Source organism: Erpetoichthys calabaricus, chromosome 4, assembly GCF_900747795.2.
Source record: "Erpetoichthys calabaricus chromosome 4, fErpCal1.3, whole genome shotgun sequence".
Lineage (NCBI taxonomy): Eukaryota > Metazoa > Chordata > Cladistia > Polypteriformes > Polypteridae > Erpetoichthys > Erpetoichthys calabaricus.
This window is the reverse complement of record NC_041397.2, coordinates 134,759,828-134,775,451: the sequence shown is the minus strand read 5'-3', so window position 1 is coordinate 134,775,451 and position 15,624 is coordinate 134,759,828. Positions and strand designations below refer to the sequence as shown.

Below are 15,624 nucleotides of genomic sequence, written 5' to 3'. Positions count from 1 at the left end.
CTTTGTAACTGTTACTCTTTTTTATTTTAGTGTGCTACAGTTAAAAAGAACATTAAAAGACAAGAACGCTACTGTTTGTTGGACTAAATTTAAACATTTTACTCTTACTTTGTCACACAGCACCACAATTACACAAACCTTCAAACATCTGTTCAGGTAAAAAATTTCCCCTTCTCGAGTCAAGTAGTTAAGACATAACATGAGTGTAATGCAGCACACAAGTAGTCTTTTCCATTCTATACAAGGTAATTTCTGTATCCAAAGAGAATAGTTACAGTGAGCAGATGGCGAATAATAATAAAAAGTGGCTGCAGTTACAAGTCTTGCCTTGTTCTTTAAAATGACTGGTTTGTTGGGTCACACATTCTTTTGCTAGAACATTGATATCAGTGTTTAGAAGTGAAGTGGGTCTGTAAGATTCCTACTTTATGGTGTTTCTGTTTTTAAGAAAAATAGATATGAAAGCCTGCCACAATGTTTTTGTTAATTATTTAATTCATCAGAACTTTTTTAAAAATATTGATAACATAATTGAGAAGGCAAAATTCTGTCCATACGTTTTAGGAGATTTAGACAGAATGTTAGTATTTGAATTGTTTCTGGACATTGCTTATGATTTTGATGATTTGGCAATAGGATCATTTAATAATTCACCCATACCCAAATATCGATTACAGTTTACTTAGTGATAAAAAGTTGAATATGTGTCAATTAAAATAAATGTCAATTGGTCTGACAGTCTTTTTTATTTAATCTATACAACCAAGGCAATATGTCAATTCAAAGAAGATTTTACATAATTATTGTTTAGTAAGTCCCAGTAATAAGTCCATAATTTATTGAATTTTGTAAGTGCCACTTTTTTTTGCTTCGAAGCTTTCCAATTATGGCTATTTCAGCATGTCTGACTATGCAGTTTGCTCTTGTCATCGGTCATGAGCAGATAAGGACCAGGCAGAAATGATTATCTCAATACAATTTGTGTAGTGAACATAACAGCACATTCCACTGGAGAAGAAAGATATAGGATAAAGAAATTAACTTGCAGGAAAGTAGGCAAAGATTAGAACCAGAGAAGATTTACAATAGTACATCAAAACAGTACAGCAGTATCAAAACAATCTTCTTAACACAAAAGTAGTTGAAAGACAAACTAACTAGATATTATCTAACAGAAATTTGCGTTTGTGTAGATACTGTTAGCATTTCTTGGATCCAATGATAGAATAATAATGCCATCTTACTTGTCGGCCTGTTGCCACTTGTAGAGATGGCTTTGGTCATGTTCTAGCAACCAACCTAGCAACAGCACAACAACATAGCTGCAACCATGAAAATACAAACAAAATTAAGTCACTCTAAAAATGAATTATTTTAGAAAGATAATAGTGATAATGTCTCTCTATTATAAAAGAAAATCTTGAGACAAGACTTTTGCCAAGAGATTTTTTCAAGTCACGCCCTCCTCTCAACCATTTTCAACCATGGTCCTCTCATCTCTCATTCGTGTGAATGCTTTTCTCATACACAGTTCCTGCACTCTCAGCTCTTATAAATTTTTATGTTTTCCTCACTTTAAGTTCCCAATAAAAGAAGACTTATTATGTCAAATTTTATTGAAGAATTTCATCCCGAAGGGTTATCAACAGAAGAAATGAATACACGGGCAATCCTAACACCAAGAAATGATGAAGTCAAATGAATTAATGTGAAAGTTGTCGATCTGTTACACGGCAAATTGGTTAAATGCGTATCAATAGACTATGCTGAAACAGTTGGTGGTGATGTTGCGGAAGATGAAAAGATCAACTTACAATATCCCATAGAATATCTACAACCGTTAACACCGTCCGGTCTTCCACCGGCCGAAATACTGTTGACAGAAGGATGTATCGTAATGTTATTGCGTAATATATGTCTGAGTGATAGGCTATGCAATAGGGCAAGATTAGTTGTATTCAAAATTGGTTGAACAATTCCCATGAAAATAACAGTCTGTTTAAATTATACATCCGTTTCCCCATACGGGAGAGGCAGATCCGCAAAGTGGCTAGTGCGTAGCGCCTGCACAGGGGTTGGCGAGCAAAGCGAGCAGGGGACAGAGCCCCCTAGTAATATACAAAACAATGTTATCAAAAACAAGTTTATAACACAATACAGTTGAGCGTACAAAAATCAGAGTACCGTTTTAATCATGTTGGGAGAAAATTGAGAACCATGTTAATCATCTTCAACAAAACTACCCCTAACATATGATTTTTAAATATTTAATATTTAAAAAGGCAGTCAAAAATAGAACAGTAAGAGTACTTCAACTAAATATTTTGCACTTTATAAAAAGAGAAAAAGCAGATCATAAAGATGTTGAGCATTATAAGCATAATACATTTCTGTGATCTTGTGAAGGTTTTGTATTTACTCTGCTTCACTAGGGCATCTAACTAGTTTTTTGTTTTTGTTTTTCATTTGTTTTTTTGTGGGACTGAAGAAAGGCTGTAGAAATCAAGACCTAGAGCTAAGGCCTTGGACAAGTTGTCATTCATTTTTATGACAGTATAGGCCTAACTCCTGAAGGTGAGATCATGTATCCAGTGATATTTGGAATATAATAAATGTTCAACTTGCTGGTTATACATGTTATAAACTAATGTCCCTTTAATTCTTTCTTCCCTTACACCAAATGACTCATAATAACTGTGTCTAGAGGCATTCTGCTCTTTTCCCTTGACTGGTTGATCAATGCATTTCAGAATGAGCCTTATGCAAAACAGCTCTCTACATCTGGCAAAATTACCATTCTGTATGTCACATGCCACAACTCTGCTCTTTAAAGAATAAGACTTTTTCATCAGATCTTCTTTATCTATTCCTTTATTGTGCAGTGTGCATTTCTTTTGTTAAGTTCTCATCTGCATAATAAAATAGTTCTATTCAACAAAGATTTGACACCTGCTCTCTGGGGCTCTGCTTTAAACTCTGTTCATATTGTTGGGTGGTATTGCATCTTAATACTATCATTCTGTCCATGTATGTTAAATGTCCTTTGTGCATAGGAAGGTTGCCTTTGTTGCCTGAGAAAACTGTGTTGTCTGCACATTTGTTACAGTATATCTAATTGTGTATAGTAGTCTAGTGATGCAAAAATAACACACAAGTTAGTATCCTGGTTTTCAAATCTGGGCTTCATCTGTGTAGAATTTGTACATTCCTCCCGAACACTCCAGTTATTCTGGTTTTCCCCATCACCAAAGACATGAGTGGTAGGTGAACTACCACCTGTTTCGGAGTGGCCCGGTACAGGCTCTACTCCCGGCATGCTCCACTAGGCAACCTAGACAGGCCAGGGAGTGTTCGGGAGGGGCTCACAGAATTGGGCTGCTTCGGAAGGGGGAGGCGAAGAGGGCTGTTTATGCTCTCTCAGAGGAGAGTGCCCGCCTCCCTGTGAAGCCAGACGTGGGAAAGTATAGTGGTACACATGTTCACTGCAGTGGGCTGACGCCCTGTCCTGGCTTTTTCTTGCTTGGAGCCTTGTACTGTCGAGATAATCTCTGGAATCCCATAACCTAGCATGGGATTAAAATTGTTTGAGAATGTATGGACAGTATGTCACGGGGGTCTGCTGGAGCCAATCCCAGCCAACACAGGGTGCAAGGCAGGGAACCAATCCCAGGTAGGGCGCCAGCCCACCGCAGTGGACAGTATGTATTTAAGATTAATGTCCTTGTAAAGCCATAGATTTTAAAGACTACAAGGCTAAACATTAATGGTTACATTGATGCAGTTGGCAACAATTCTTGGGCTTGATAGCAACCGTTTTAGTGATGCACTGGTTTTTCAGCAGTGAATTGGAACAGAACTGTTTTTGCTCATAATGCATAACTGGGAGATCTGCATATAACATTGTCAATCATTTGTTAGTTTTATGATTAAGATATAGTATATGCTGTGTACGTACATGCTGCTCTTTCTGGCTTTCCTTTATGCAGGCAACGCAAGTTAAAAAATTGTGTAACGACTGGTCACCATGCAAGGAAGTGTAAGCTGGTTGTACATGTAACAGGAATGTTAAAAGCCTCCTTTAGCTTGGTGGTAACAACCCTATCTTGTAATCAAAGCGACCCGAGTATGAATCCAGCTGGAAGATGAGTATAAGGTGCTGAAATAGCCCACAGAACTGATATCTGACATCTGCTGTGTGGATGGCAGTTACAATGTGTGAAAATAAAAGATATAGTAAGTGAAACCTGTGCCAGGAAAAAGTCAGCCATGCTGAAACTAAAGTGAAGACATTTGACACTACAAATTTAATAAGACATTTAAGATTGCATCACACAGCAGAATTTCTGACTTTCAACAATTTTCATTACAAACAAAAACAGTATTCTTTTGACATGTTTGTTTACTTCTTTTGAATTTGTTTTCTAGTAATAATTATAATAATAATAATTCTTTTTATTTATATAGTGCTTTTCTCAGTACTCAAAGCGCTTTACATAGTGACTGGTGAGTCACTTCAGTGATCACTAATGTGCTGAATCCATATGGATCATGTAACATTTTGCATCAGTACGCTCACCACATTAGCTGTAGGGTGGTGAATGGGTGAGAGATAGTTAGCCAGTTTGAGACAGGGAATGATTAGGGGCCCAGAATGACTAGGCTCTGGTGGGCAATTTAGCAAGAACATTGGGATACACTCTACTCTTTACAAAGGATGCCCAGGGATCTTTTATGATCACAGAGAGTGAGGACCTCGGTTTTGCATCTCCTCCGAAGGATGGTGCCATTTTTACAACACAGTGTCCCCGTCAATGCACTGGGGCATTGGGATCCATATTTAGATCTTAGGGTAAGTGCCCCCTGCCAACCCTTCATATCTCTTCTAGCAGCAACCCAAGCTTTACCTGGTTGGTCCCCCATCCAAGTACTAGTTATCCTTCTTTGTATTTTCAATAAAAGATACAAGGACGGATATTTTAAAAACTAAATAAAGGAACAAGTAAGATAAATGCTAGAAGAAAAATAATTGAAGATGTGGAAAACATAAGATAGATGGTGAGCAGGCAGAGCTGACATGCACAAGCGCCTTCAGAGTAAATATCTCCAAGACCTCTGTTTACAATTCATTGAGAGACATTGGAGGAGAGTTTGGGGAGGTTTCACACTCTTCTGTTGTTAGATTTCTTTTAAATTACAATATGTGGTGGAATGTGTGTGTGTGCGCATGTGTGTGTGTGTGTGGGGGGGGGGGTATACTGTATATATACAGTATGTGTTGTCACACACGTGCACATAGGAGGCATCTAAAGGGCTTGAGTGACGGCAGTTCTGAGGCATGCTGGGGGCTGGCAGAGTGCACTGACTCTTTTTCTCTCTTTCCTGTAGACCATTCCCGGGATATTCCATCTGGCTCTCTTGACGTCACTTCCGGGACCGAGCCAATGGAAGGAGACCTTACCGGCACCTGCCCCTCTGGCGTCACGTCCAGGCTCAAACCAATGGCTAAAGAACATGGGCCTGATCCTTATGACCTCACTACCTGTCTTCCCCTTTAAAACCCTGCTCTTTTTCCTAATTCCTCAGTCTTGTTTTGGACTCAGTTGTATGCACATCAGTGCTGTTTATTTGATAAAAAACGACTTTGCAGCCAGGATACCAGATTATACGGGTGGCTGCCCCAAACTTTCATCTGAGTATGTCTCGTTTTTGTGACAGTGTATTAAAATATATAGCATTGTACTGTGCTGAAAATACTTACATTTTTCATATTTTTTTGCAATCTGCAAGGTATTTCTGTATTTGTACTTATACTGTTGTGATCTGGTGCTTCATGCTTTTATGAAATTTTCATTTTGTTTCGTTCGAGAATAGCTTACTGAAGCCAACTCTGGTAGTTTAGTCTGGTTTATCCAGTTTATTTGTATTTTCTAGTGCACGGTATTACATGAAAGAAAGATTATAAAATGGATTGCAGGATGGAACTATAGTCAATGCACTTTAAGTAAATAAAAGATGTATTCCATACCAGCTTGCCATATTGAAAATAACAATCTTGCACTTGGTACAAGAAGAGCAAAGATATTTGCTGGGTTCATTTTTGAAGGATCTGTGAACAACATGAAAATAGTTGCTCTACTGGTAGTATTTGATATATCAGTAACGGAGAGCTGATATTTTTTCCCTGACATATTTAGGTAATAATAATTCAGACTGAAATTCTGATCAGCACTGGAAAGACTACAAAATTGTGGCAAAGCCAAATTAAAAATCTAGTTTTGAAGTCAAAGAAACTAGCCAGAAGTCACTAATCAAAGAACTCATAATTAATAGCACTTGCAACAAAGCATTGGTAGATCTCCAATGCTTTGGATTTAGACAAACCACTACGTGTGACACTGGCATAAATACCATTGATCCACTGACGTCAAGCAGTGTGACTTTAAGACAGACTGTATAGTTATCTTATTTCCTGTGTCTTGGGTCATTCAGAACAAGGTTGATTTTCAGTTCATAGCAGACAGTGGAGAAGTGTCAATAAGATCCAAATGTAATGCCTAACAGATTGCAGTAAGGCTTGCCTTTAATATACATAGCAGCATGGCAGTTCTAAAACACACAAAATCAGCAGAACATTTGTGTGCAATAACAAATAACTGAAAAATACATTAATTTCTTCTGTGAATTTCTAAAATAAGTCTGATTAGAAAGCTGCAAATAACAATAAAGAAACAAGCATAGAACAACATTAAAAATGAAAGAATATTTAAGCTTATAGTATATGCATATTAAGTGAAAATATGTGCATGCTAAAAGTTGAAATGTAGAAGCTATAAAATAGTACTCAAAATATGCTTCAGGCATTATTACCTTTGCTGAAGGAATCATCATAGTCTGGAGTTGTTCCCTCTTCCCTGCTGTCCTCTGAGGCACTTCTGGTAGGAACACCTGATGTCACTTCATATTCCTGTTCTTTACTTATATCACTGATTGTGTAAGCGTCTGATGTTTCTGATTGATAAGTAATAATTACAGGCACTTTATCAAAACTGTTGCTAGGACCAAAGTCAAGCTTCTTTGCTATATCATTGGGAATAGGGGGTGAGCCTTCGTTTTTCAGACACACTAGTGGGATTTCAGTGGCTGGCTCCGGTCTTGATGGCTGATTGTGCACAGTCGCTAGGTTGTCACTAGGAAATATAATCTTTAAAGCATTCCTTTCTTCTTCCTCTTCATCTTCTTCTTCTTCTTCTTCTTCTTCTTCTTCATCGTCTTCTTCTTCTTCCTCTTCTTCCTCTTCTTCTTCTTCTTCTTCATCTTCCTGTACTTCTTCTTCAATGTATGCTCCAGCCCCAGACAGTTCTGCAGTGTCATCTGGGGATTTCTGAAGGCTGATTCCTGGATTATCCACCTCAGTCTGAAATGGCAATTTCAGTAAGAGATTGTCTGTCATGCATGACAGGTCTGTAAGGGTTTCATTTGCAACAGCTCCTAAAGGTTTGGAAGCAACTGTATCTTGCTTATAAGCAGAGCTGTCCTGAAATGCTACATCCCTTGCAGAGGGTCCATCACCTGGAGTTAACAGCGTTAGAAGGGACTCCTGAGAACAGGGCTCAAAAGATCTGTGGGCCGCAGCTGGTTTTTTAGATTCCGGTGATTTTGTGTTACTGGATGGGGGGGTGACGATTGTCACAGTGGAGCATCTCTGCCTGGTAGCAGATTCAGCTTTGAGTTTGTCTCGTAGGCTTTCACTGGGCTTTGAGACAGATCGCAGCTGTACAGATCGGAGAACAGTGGGAGTAATGGCAAGGTTAGCTGAAGGACCAGAGGCTGAAGTGTCAGAAGCGGCTGAGGAGATGGCCGCTGCTGCAGCAGCAGCAGCTGCTGCTGCAGCCTTTTGCTTATTTTGATGGAGAATGTGAATCTGGTTTCTGTGAGCTGAAGGCTTGTTGATAACATTGTGAAGAGCACTTAGGTCAAGATGGGTTGGAGGTATAATTGGTAGCTCAAGATCTTTCCTGGATGAGGCGCTTCCATCCCTGGAGGAAGGTGGCTGATGTTGTAGGGAAGAGAGCGAAGATTTCCTCTCAGGAACTTTTGGCTTTCTCTTACCACTGGTGGGAGATAAGGGTCCAGGAAAGAAAGCCGAGGGAAAGGAAGAAGTTGGCGTTTCTGACTGGCTGGAGTACCCACTAGAGGGTGATGCCAGACCAGCTAGCTTTTCTGGAGATGCAAGCTTGAACTCACTTTCCACTGAAGGAAGAGATGGAGAGGTGGCCCTTGATCCTGACTGGGATGTTTGCGATTCGGAGCTCTCTGGGGACTTGATGCACTCAATGACTGTTGTACCCGTAGCTGTGCTGGAATTGGACAATGATCTGTAAGGATCATTGGATTTCAAGTCATTAAGCAGCCAGAGGTCTGCATAGTCAGACTGTACAGCACCTTCTTCTTTAAAAGAGTGGTTGTCCGTAGAGCCGAATGGGGTACAGTCTGTCAGCTCATCAGCATTTGCTATTTCCCAGGGCTCTACTGGTTCATCACCTAAAATATGGTTCTCTAGCTGGCCTGGGGAGCCAGCCAGGTCAAGCTGTAGTTTCATTTCCCTGGAAGACAAAGGCAGGTGCTGCCCACTAGTTATCTTTGGTTCTTTCTTATCAGGAACATTTGCACCACTACAAGTTTTCTTTAACGATGAACTACGTTTTGGTGGGGTTGGCTTCACCTTTGGTTTTTTAAAGGAAAGACTTGGCTTTCCTGGTGCTCTGTGACCCGAGTAATCTTGCTGATGGTATCCACTTATGCTAGGTGCAACATTTACGCTTTGGCCGCAGTCGAGGCCCATTGCTGCATAGTTGTAAATGTAGCTTTTGCTAGGTGTAAGACCACAGTCAAAGTGCATGGAGGTATAATAACCTTCTGTGTCCACAGAGTAATGAGAGCTTGTATCTGCTTTCTCAGATGATGGCTTGTCCATAAAGCTTTCATAGGTGGCCATGCTGGTAAAACTTGGACATTCCAAGCCCCCGTCATCTTCTCGTGTGTGCTCTGGACTAAAATCCTGACGACAGGACTTGTCATGCTGATGATGCAGATAATTCCATTCTCCATCACTTGCGTTACTCATACTAGGGTCGTCCAGCAGGTCTGTTCCTGTGGAGGTAAAGGAACTTGCTCTGTGTCCTCTGATTTTTTCATTTGGGTAGGGGTCAATTATGAAGCCAGTGGGATCATCGCTAGCATGGGGAGCAGTGTTTAGGGACAACTCCGAATCACAGTGTGAGGATCCTGTCAAGGGAGGGGAAGCAGCAGGAGGGATGGTTTCTGAAGTCTGTGAGGGGCAAGTTGAACTGCTTCCACTCCAGTTACCACTTGAGGACTGGTGGTCTTCTTTGTGGTCTATCTGACTCCCAAGCACTCCAGTTGTAGAAATGGAATGGATGGGGCTGCTAAAAGTATCTGAGCTGGAAGAAATTTCACAGCTGCCCATATCAGCTTTCCGTGGAAGTCTTGATCTCCCTCTTTCATTCCAGTTGTGGTCTGGACTGCTAACATGCTGCTTACACTTTAAGCTGATGAGTTGATGTTCTGGCACAGTTTGGTCATCAGTACTTTCTTCCTCATCTTTTCTGACTCTCTCAGGTCCTGGCAGGAACTCTTCAGTTTCATATGGTGAGAGCTCCTCATCACTGTCATGATCTTCATCAACAACTCTACCCCCTTCTCGGGGAAGACTCCTTGAACGTAGTCGGCTACCTGCTGAAGTTTGGAACATTATGTCAGAGTTGTCGGCTAGTGTTGTGATATTTCCAGTGGAGTGTGAGAGAGAGGCTGGTATGCCTTGACCTCGCTGTGCTCGTATCCGTCTTCTGGAGGGAGCAGAAATCAGTATGTCATCTGTCTGGCACCCTGAGTCCTTTGTATTTGAGCGTCCATTAAGGGAGTTGAGTTCTTCACGACAAAGGGAGAAATCAGGATTTATGTGCACAATGACGTTTCGCTCTCTTGCTACTGGAGACTCATCAGAATCTAGGAGAAAAAACAGAAAAAGCTAGTTATTTTAATTTATTTAATTTCTTTTTTTTTTGTTTTCTCAGTCTCATGATGCCCAGACACACAGACATATGCCACATGGTTTACTGTGTCACACCAATCACTTGCCTTTGTTGACTGGACATTCCCACCTTCTTGTGGAGGCCGGATGAAATTATGCCCAGGCAAAGGCACCAGACGTTGGATGGATGGACATTTTATTGCTTCATATTTATAGAGATGCAAGAATTCCAACCTCCTGCTCATTACAGTTCAGTGTCAGTGTGTGTGCTGGTAAGCCCATGGGTGGTGATACATCATAAGCATTGGGGGCAAAAAACTATAAGCTATAATATAAATAATAACCCAAAAATAATACTAATAATCATCAAACTGGCATAGAATGGGAGATATAGACATGGCAAAATAAAATTAAATGATCAACTCGGCAACAGAACAGCAATCCTAGGCTTTGAATGCATTGATAAAGGCTGAGTTATTTCAATGCATAAGAATCTTCAATTATGGGCTTATATTAGACCTTGCAATAAAACTCCACATATATCTTTCTCTATTGTTCACAACCATTTATGACTTGACTGATTACACTATCAATAGCTCTCTGTAGCTGGTTTCTCACTGGAAAAACTATGACGTTATGCATTGATTGGATTGTGATTTTGTATTACTTGCATATGTTAGAGAGGGCATTGTAAAAAGAAGTCATGGTAAATATTGAAAATAATCACTATGTTTTGATTTCATTGAATTTTTTTATTATACTTTGTTTATTTTAGGAACAAAAATTTAATTTACATGGTTTATAGGGGCTGCCATGGTAAGCTTTTAATTGTGCTGTTTGCATCACCGTAAGCACCCTGCTAGGATGGTGGGTTATCATATTGTTTTTACTGCTACTCAGCTATAAATTTTTTCACTCATGTGACACAGATTCGATCTTTTTAGACACAGGTGAAATGCAAAAACAGAAAAAGGAAGCCTCCCAATACAGTTCTAAATTGCTAAGTGTTTTCTAAATGTTGTGCCATAAGGATGTGCTTTTCTGACAAAGTCCAGCTCTTCTCTCGTATCACAGGTTTACATACAGATCCAACTGTGATGATTCTGCTCAAAGTATCATTGAGTACTTACAGTTGTGAGCTGATGAATTCTCAGTTTACTCATACGCTTCAAATAATTTGAAGGCAACATGTAGCTTGTATTCACGGCTGTCTGTTACTTTTTATTGGTACACAGTTATATCAGATTTGAATTGCTTGCAAAATTAACTTGAACAAACAAAAAAATCAGATGCAAGTCTAACTGCGATCTGAATGTAGTTTTAGTAGTCTTCAGCAATATATGGACTGGTTTGTATTTTTCAACTCATTTTTACCATTTTGACTTACCTCTAGATTGGAGGGTCAGTTGCCCCTTTATCACTCCATAGATAGCATCTATGAGCTAGCTGTTTATCTCAGTTGAATAATTAGTAAATTTGGTGAGTTATAAGAAGTTTTTCTGTCATTTAATTAATTTAAGCAAACTATTTAAATGCATTTTATTTAAAAAACAGTACAATTTGTTTTATTTAAACAGTATAAACATCTTAAAATCACTTTATCACCTACATATTACATGTGATTGTGTTTTAAGATTGTCCACAAATTGCTAATTTTTTGAGAATTTAATGACTAATGTCACTGTAAAATGCAAAAGTTGCCAAATGTGACTCCATTGTATTATTTTTACCAAAATAAGCATCTTTTTTTTCAAGACAGTTGTGCTAAAAACATTGAATCTGTAACTTAAGGAAGATGCTTTCCAATCATCACTTTGAGGAATATTATTCAGTTTTGATGCTCAGTCCAATCTGTATTTAGAGCAAGCCTGAGTCCAACCTCGAATCTATGGGCAAATCATCAACCCATCCTGCATGGGTCACCAGTCAATTGTAGAGGTATACTGTATGGATACTTAGACTTTCCTGTCTGCAAACTATTTAACAAAGTATCTCCACTGTCTTGCATGAACAATTAATACTAGTTTACCTAATTTGCTGTTTTGAATTTTAATTCCCAAAACCTATAAACATGCTTACCTAAATACTATATCTTTAGACTCTCTTAAATAATAAATAAATAATTCATTACATTTATATAGCGCTTTTCTCAGTACTCAATGCGCTATCCACACAGGGAGGAACCGAACCCACAATCTTTCACAGTCTCCTTACTACAAAGCAGCAGCACTACCACTGCGCCACTCTTGAGAACTAATATTTTAAAAAACTGATATAAGTACTCTTTTTCATTTTCTAATCTATAACTGTCTATTTGAAATAGAAAGTTGATAAGTGTACACTGTATCTTTTTAATGTCTGATGTTTATTACATTAAACTTGAAAACTGATATTCATTGTGCTCTATGAACGGCACTATCCATCCAGGCATTATATAAAAAAAAATTTGATTGTTCTAGTGAGTATTTTAAAAATTTTCAAACAGAGAATGGGTTAATACTATGCAGATTTGAATTCTGGTCCAGACAGTGTTTTCTTGGAGTCCCTGGGTATGTATGGGTTCCTCTGGAATCTTAAAGTTGAGCAGGTTAGTTCAGTGAAATTGTTTGCAATGAGATGGACTGGCAACCTCTGCAAGGTTAACTGCTGCCAGAATACACATCAGCTCCACATGACGCTGTACTGGAATAAGCAGGTTAAAAAAATGAATGAAAGGTTGTAAAAGAAAAGCTGAATTTATTGAAGATGTTGTATAAACAGGAACATAAGTGTTGCACATGGGTATACTGTATGTATAAGTTGAATTGTAAGATTCAGTGCATTTACTTTCTCTGTTTTTCTAGTTTCTCCTTTCATTTATAAAGAGTTCTAACTGTGAAGCTGAAATGACATTTTTCAAAGGAACCCTTGCGCAGAAGCTAGACATCATACATTTCAAAATGAATTTGTAAGTAATATTGGCTAGTTTTTCTGACTTCTTTTCTGAAAATTCAGTTGCATATTTGCAAGATATTCTCATGTACAAATTAACATACAGAATTATATACACATTTTTCTGTAATTATTAAGGTTAAAGTAGCTTTCTTATATGTAAATGGGTGAAAGTTGTTTGTAAATTTATTCTAAAGTAAAGATTGAGAAAGCATGTATTTGAGTTGTAGAATCTTAAATTGCATTTTGCATTATTATTGCAATGAATTGCATTATTGCTTCCTTAAATTCCTTACCAAATTTAATCTGACCCATCCATTTTAATTACCTTCTAATTACAATCAGCAACACTAAGCATAAGACAGGAACCAACCCTAGACATGGCACTAGACGGTCATAGGGTTCACACCATGCCCATTTAAATGCCAATGAACATAGCCCTCATGGGAGAAACACTAGAGAAACTGATTTTTAATTTGGGTACCATTGGCAAAAGTGTAGCACTGGTCTTTTGCAGGAGGGTTCATAGCTGTCTTTCTAGTAATTCCTGGAAATTGTCTTTTTATTACCTATTGCTTCTTAAGCTTTCTGTGTCCCAGGTTAACGGGCCATTCAGCATGAGTTTTAAGAAGTAGGTGTCTGCCTTTCAACTGGTAGAAACCTGGATGGCTGGTGAACAGTGATGTAGAAGGCCTGACTGTTTAACCTTTTATTTCTCGCCTGATGGTTGAGTGATTGTCCTCTCTTGTGGCTGTTTTCTATGGTTTTTATTTATTGTTTCATTGAAATTATTTAAAATATTTTGCAATACAATCAGTAAAAATGTAATCAGAAAAAGATCTGAAGAAGTAAAGCCTATGTAAACACAGGGAGAACATGCAAACAGCATTGTCATCACCCAGACTGGGAATTAAACACAGATCCCAGAAAGTGAGAGGTAGCATCAACCATTATGCCTATCAAGCATGCACACATATATGTAATCTAAGTCAGTTTTAAATATAATTATGTTTTAGGATTGATACAAGTAAGCAGGACAATAACAAGAGTAATTAATGGCAAGAACTAAACTGACAGACTGAAAAACTGATTGCAACCAGTAACGTCATAGTACAGAGATTTTGAAAGGGTGCATAGTAAATGGTTGCACTTTATGCCAGTATTAATAATGTAGCAAAACGTAACAGTGTTATGTAATGGACAAGCTGTTTTTCACCCTGTGCATTTAACAAAGTTGAACTTAAATAATTCACAAAAGAATTAGAAACCAAAATTCATCCACTTCAGCATTATTCACAGTATACAATAACTACCTGTATATAAATAATTAAGTCTTTTTAAGAGTTCATTTATTTAATATTACAAAAATAAGACTGAAAGATTTGCTTTAAATTGTCTTTAGGTTGTAGTTTGCAATGAGCAGGCACTAAAAAAAGCTAGTAGTTCCTGATTAAAAGTAAAGGACAACAAGTACATGTTTTAGTGTTTAGAGAAAGACTACTGAAGTTTAATTGGAGCTATAAACTCAGTAGCTTACTAAAAATTCTATATGCTAAAATTACAAAAAATAATAAAAAGGCCTTGTACCTATTTCTTGCTGCACGCGGCGAGGAATGCCTGAAATGGTTTTTCTTCTCCTTAGCTTCCGTCTCCTCTGCAGTACAGACTGAGAATGAACAAGAGAACAACGGGCACTGGCTTCTCTGTCAAAACCAACCCCTGCAAAGAAACAAGCCACATCAAGAGACTTGCACGTGACTAGCATACCAGCTGATATGCCTAGGACACATTTCCTATTAGTCGCATTGTATGGTATGTCTTTGGTCTCTCTTGAACATCTGCAGTACCCACCAAGACTAATGCCCAGCCAGTGAATATTTTGCTTGTTCTACTGCATGATTGTACTGTTATGGACTTTTCCTGCACATCATTGTTTTTATTTATGGTTGTCACTTATACAGTAATCAAAATGTGAAATGATGTAAGAAAACAGTTGTTTTTCTAACATGTGTTTAGTTTTGAAGAGCTCCAAAGTTGTATAAAAGCTATCAGTCAGCCTACTTATTTACAGATAAGAAAGCCCCAGTGATTCAAACATTAGGTTTTTAGCAGTAACATTTACAAGCCAGTTAGCTACAGATCCAGCATCCCCAACCCCCTCATCCATCCCAACTATTTTTATGTTGCTTATACTTCATGACTGTCATGTGATTACAGACTAGAAATTTCAGCTCCATCTCAATTATTTCACTTTCAATAAGCAATTTTGTTTAAACTGGCCGAGTCTGTGTGTCTACTTACATAACAGCCTCATTTCCCTGAGTCAGCAAAGTCCAGGGGTAAATCAAGACTCACAGCAGCTTTCAGAGCAGTTGTGTGAGCAACCAAGCAGCTTGGTTTTCTTGAGCTGTGTTGCTTTCACAGGTAGAAAATTAAACTTACAAATAAAGGACTTTGTTTGCTTTATAGACATGAAATGTAGGTTTTTTCATTCATTTAATGGGAAACTTTAATAGGGATACCACTTCTAGTGCTATGGATATATGAGAATAAGACTAGATTTATATACTAAGTTATGCCCTTAAAATAATGTCAAGAAAGCACATTTGGCCACTGGTGTGGCTTTGATCAAAAGGCACACT

At 38.3% G+C, this 15,624-nt stretch overlaps 1 protein-coding gene across 4 annotated transcripts in view; it reads right to left on the bottom strand.

Moving 5' to 3' along the window:
• nhsb (Nance-Horan syndrome b (congenital cataracts and dental anomalies)) overlaps window positions 1–15,624 on the bottom strand; it is a 395,407-nt gene that overhangs the window by 17,062 nt on the left and 362,721 nt on the right. For all 4 annotated transcript variants that reach the window (XM_051927098.1, XM_028799809.2, XM_051927099.1 and 1 more), the window contains 2 exons: window positions 14,570–14,701; window positions 6,868–10,026 (listed from right to left, as the gene is read on the bottom strand). In XM_051927098.1, coding sequence (XP_051783058.1) covers window positions 6,868–10,026; window positions 14,570–14,701 — 3,291 coding nt within the window. The remainder of the gene's footprint in view (window positions 1–6,867; window positions 10,027–14,569; window positions 14,702–15,624) is intronic.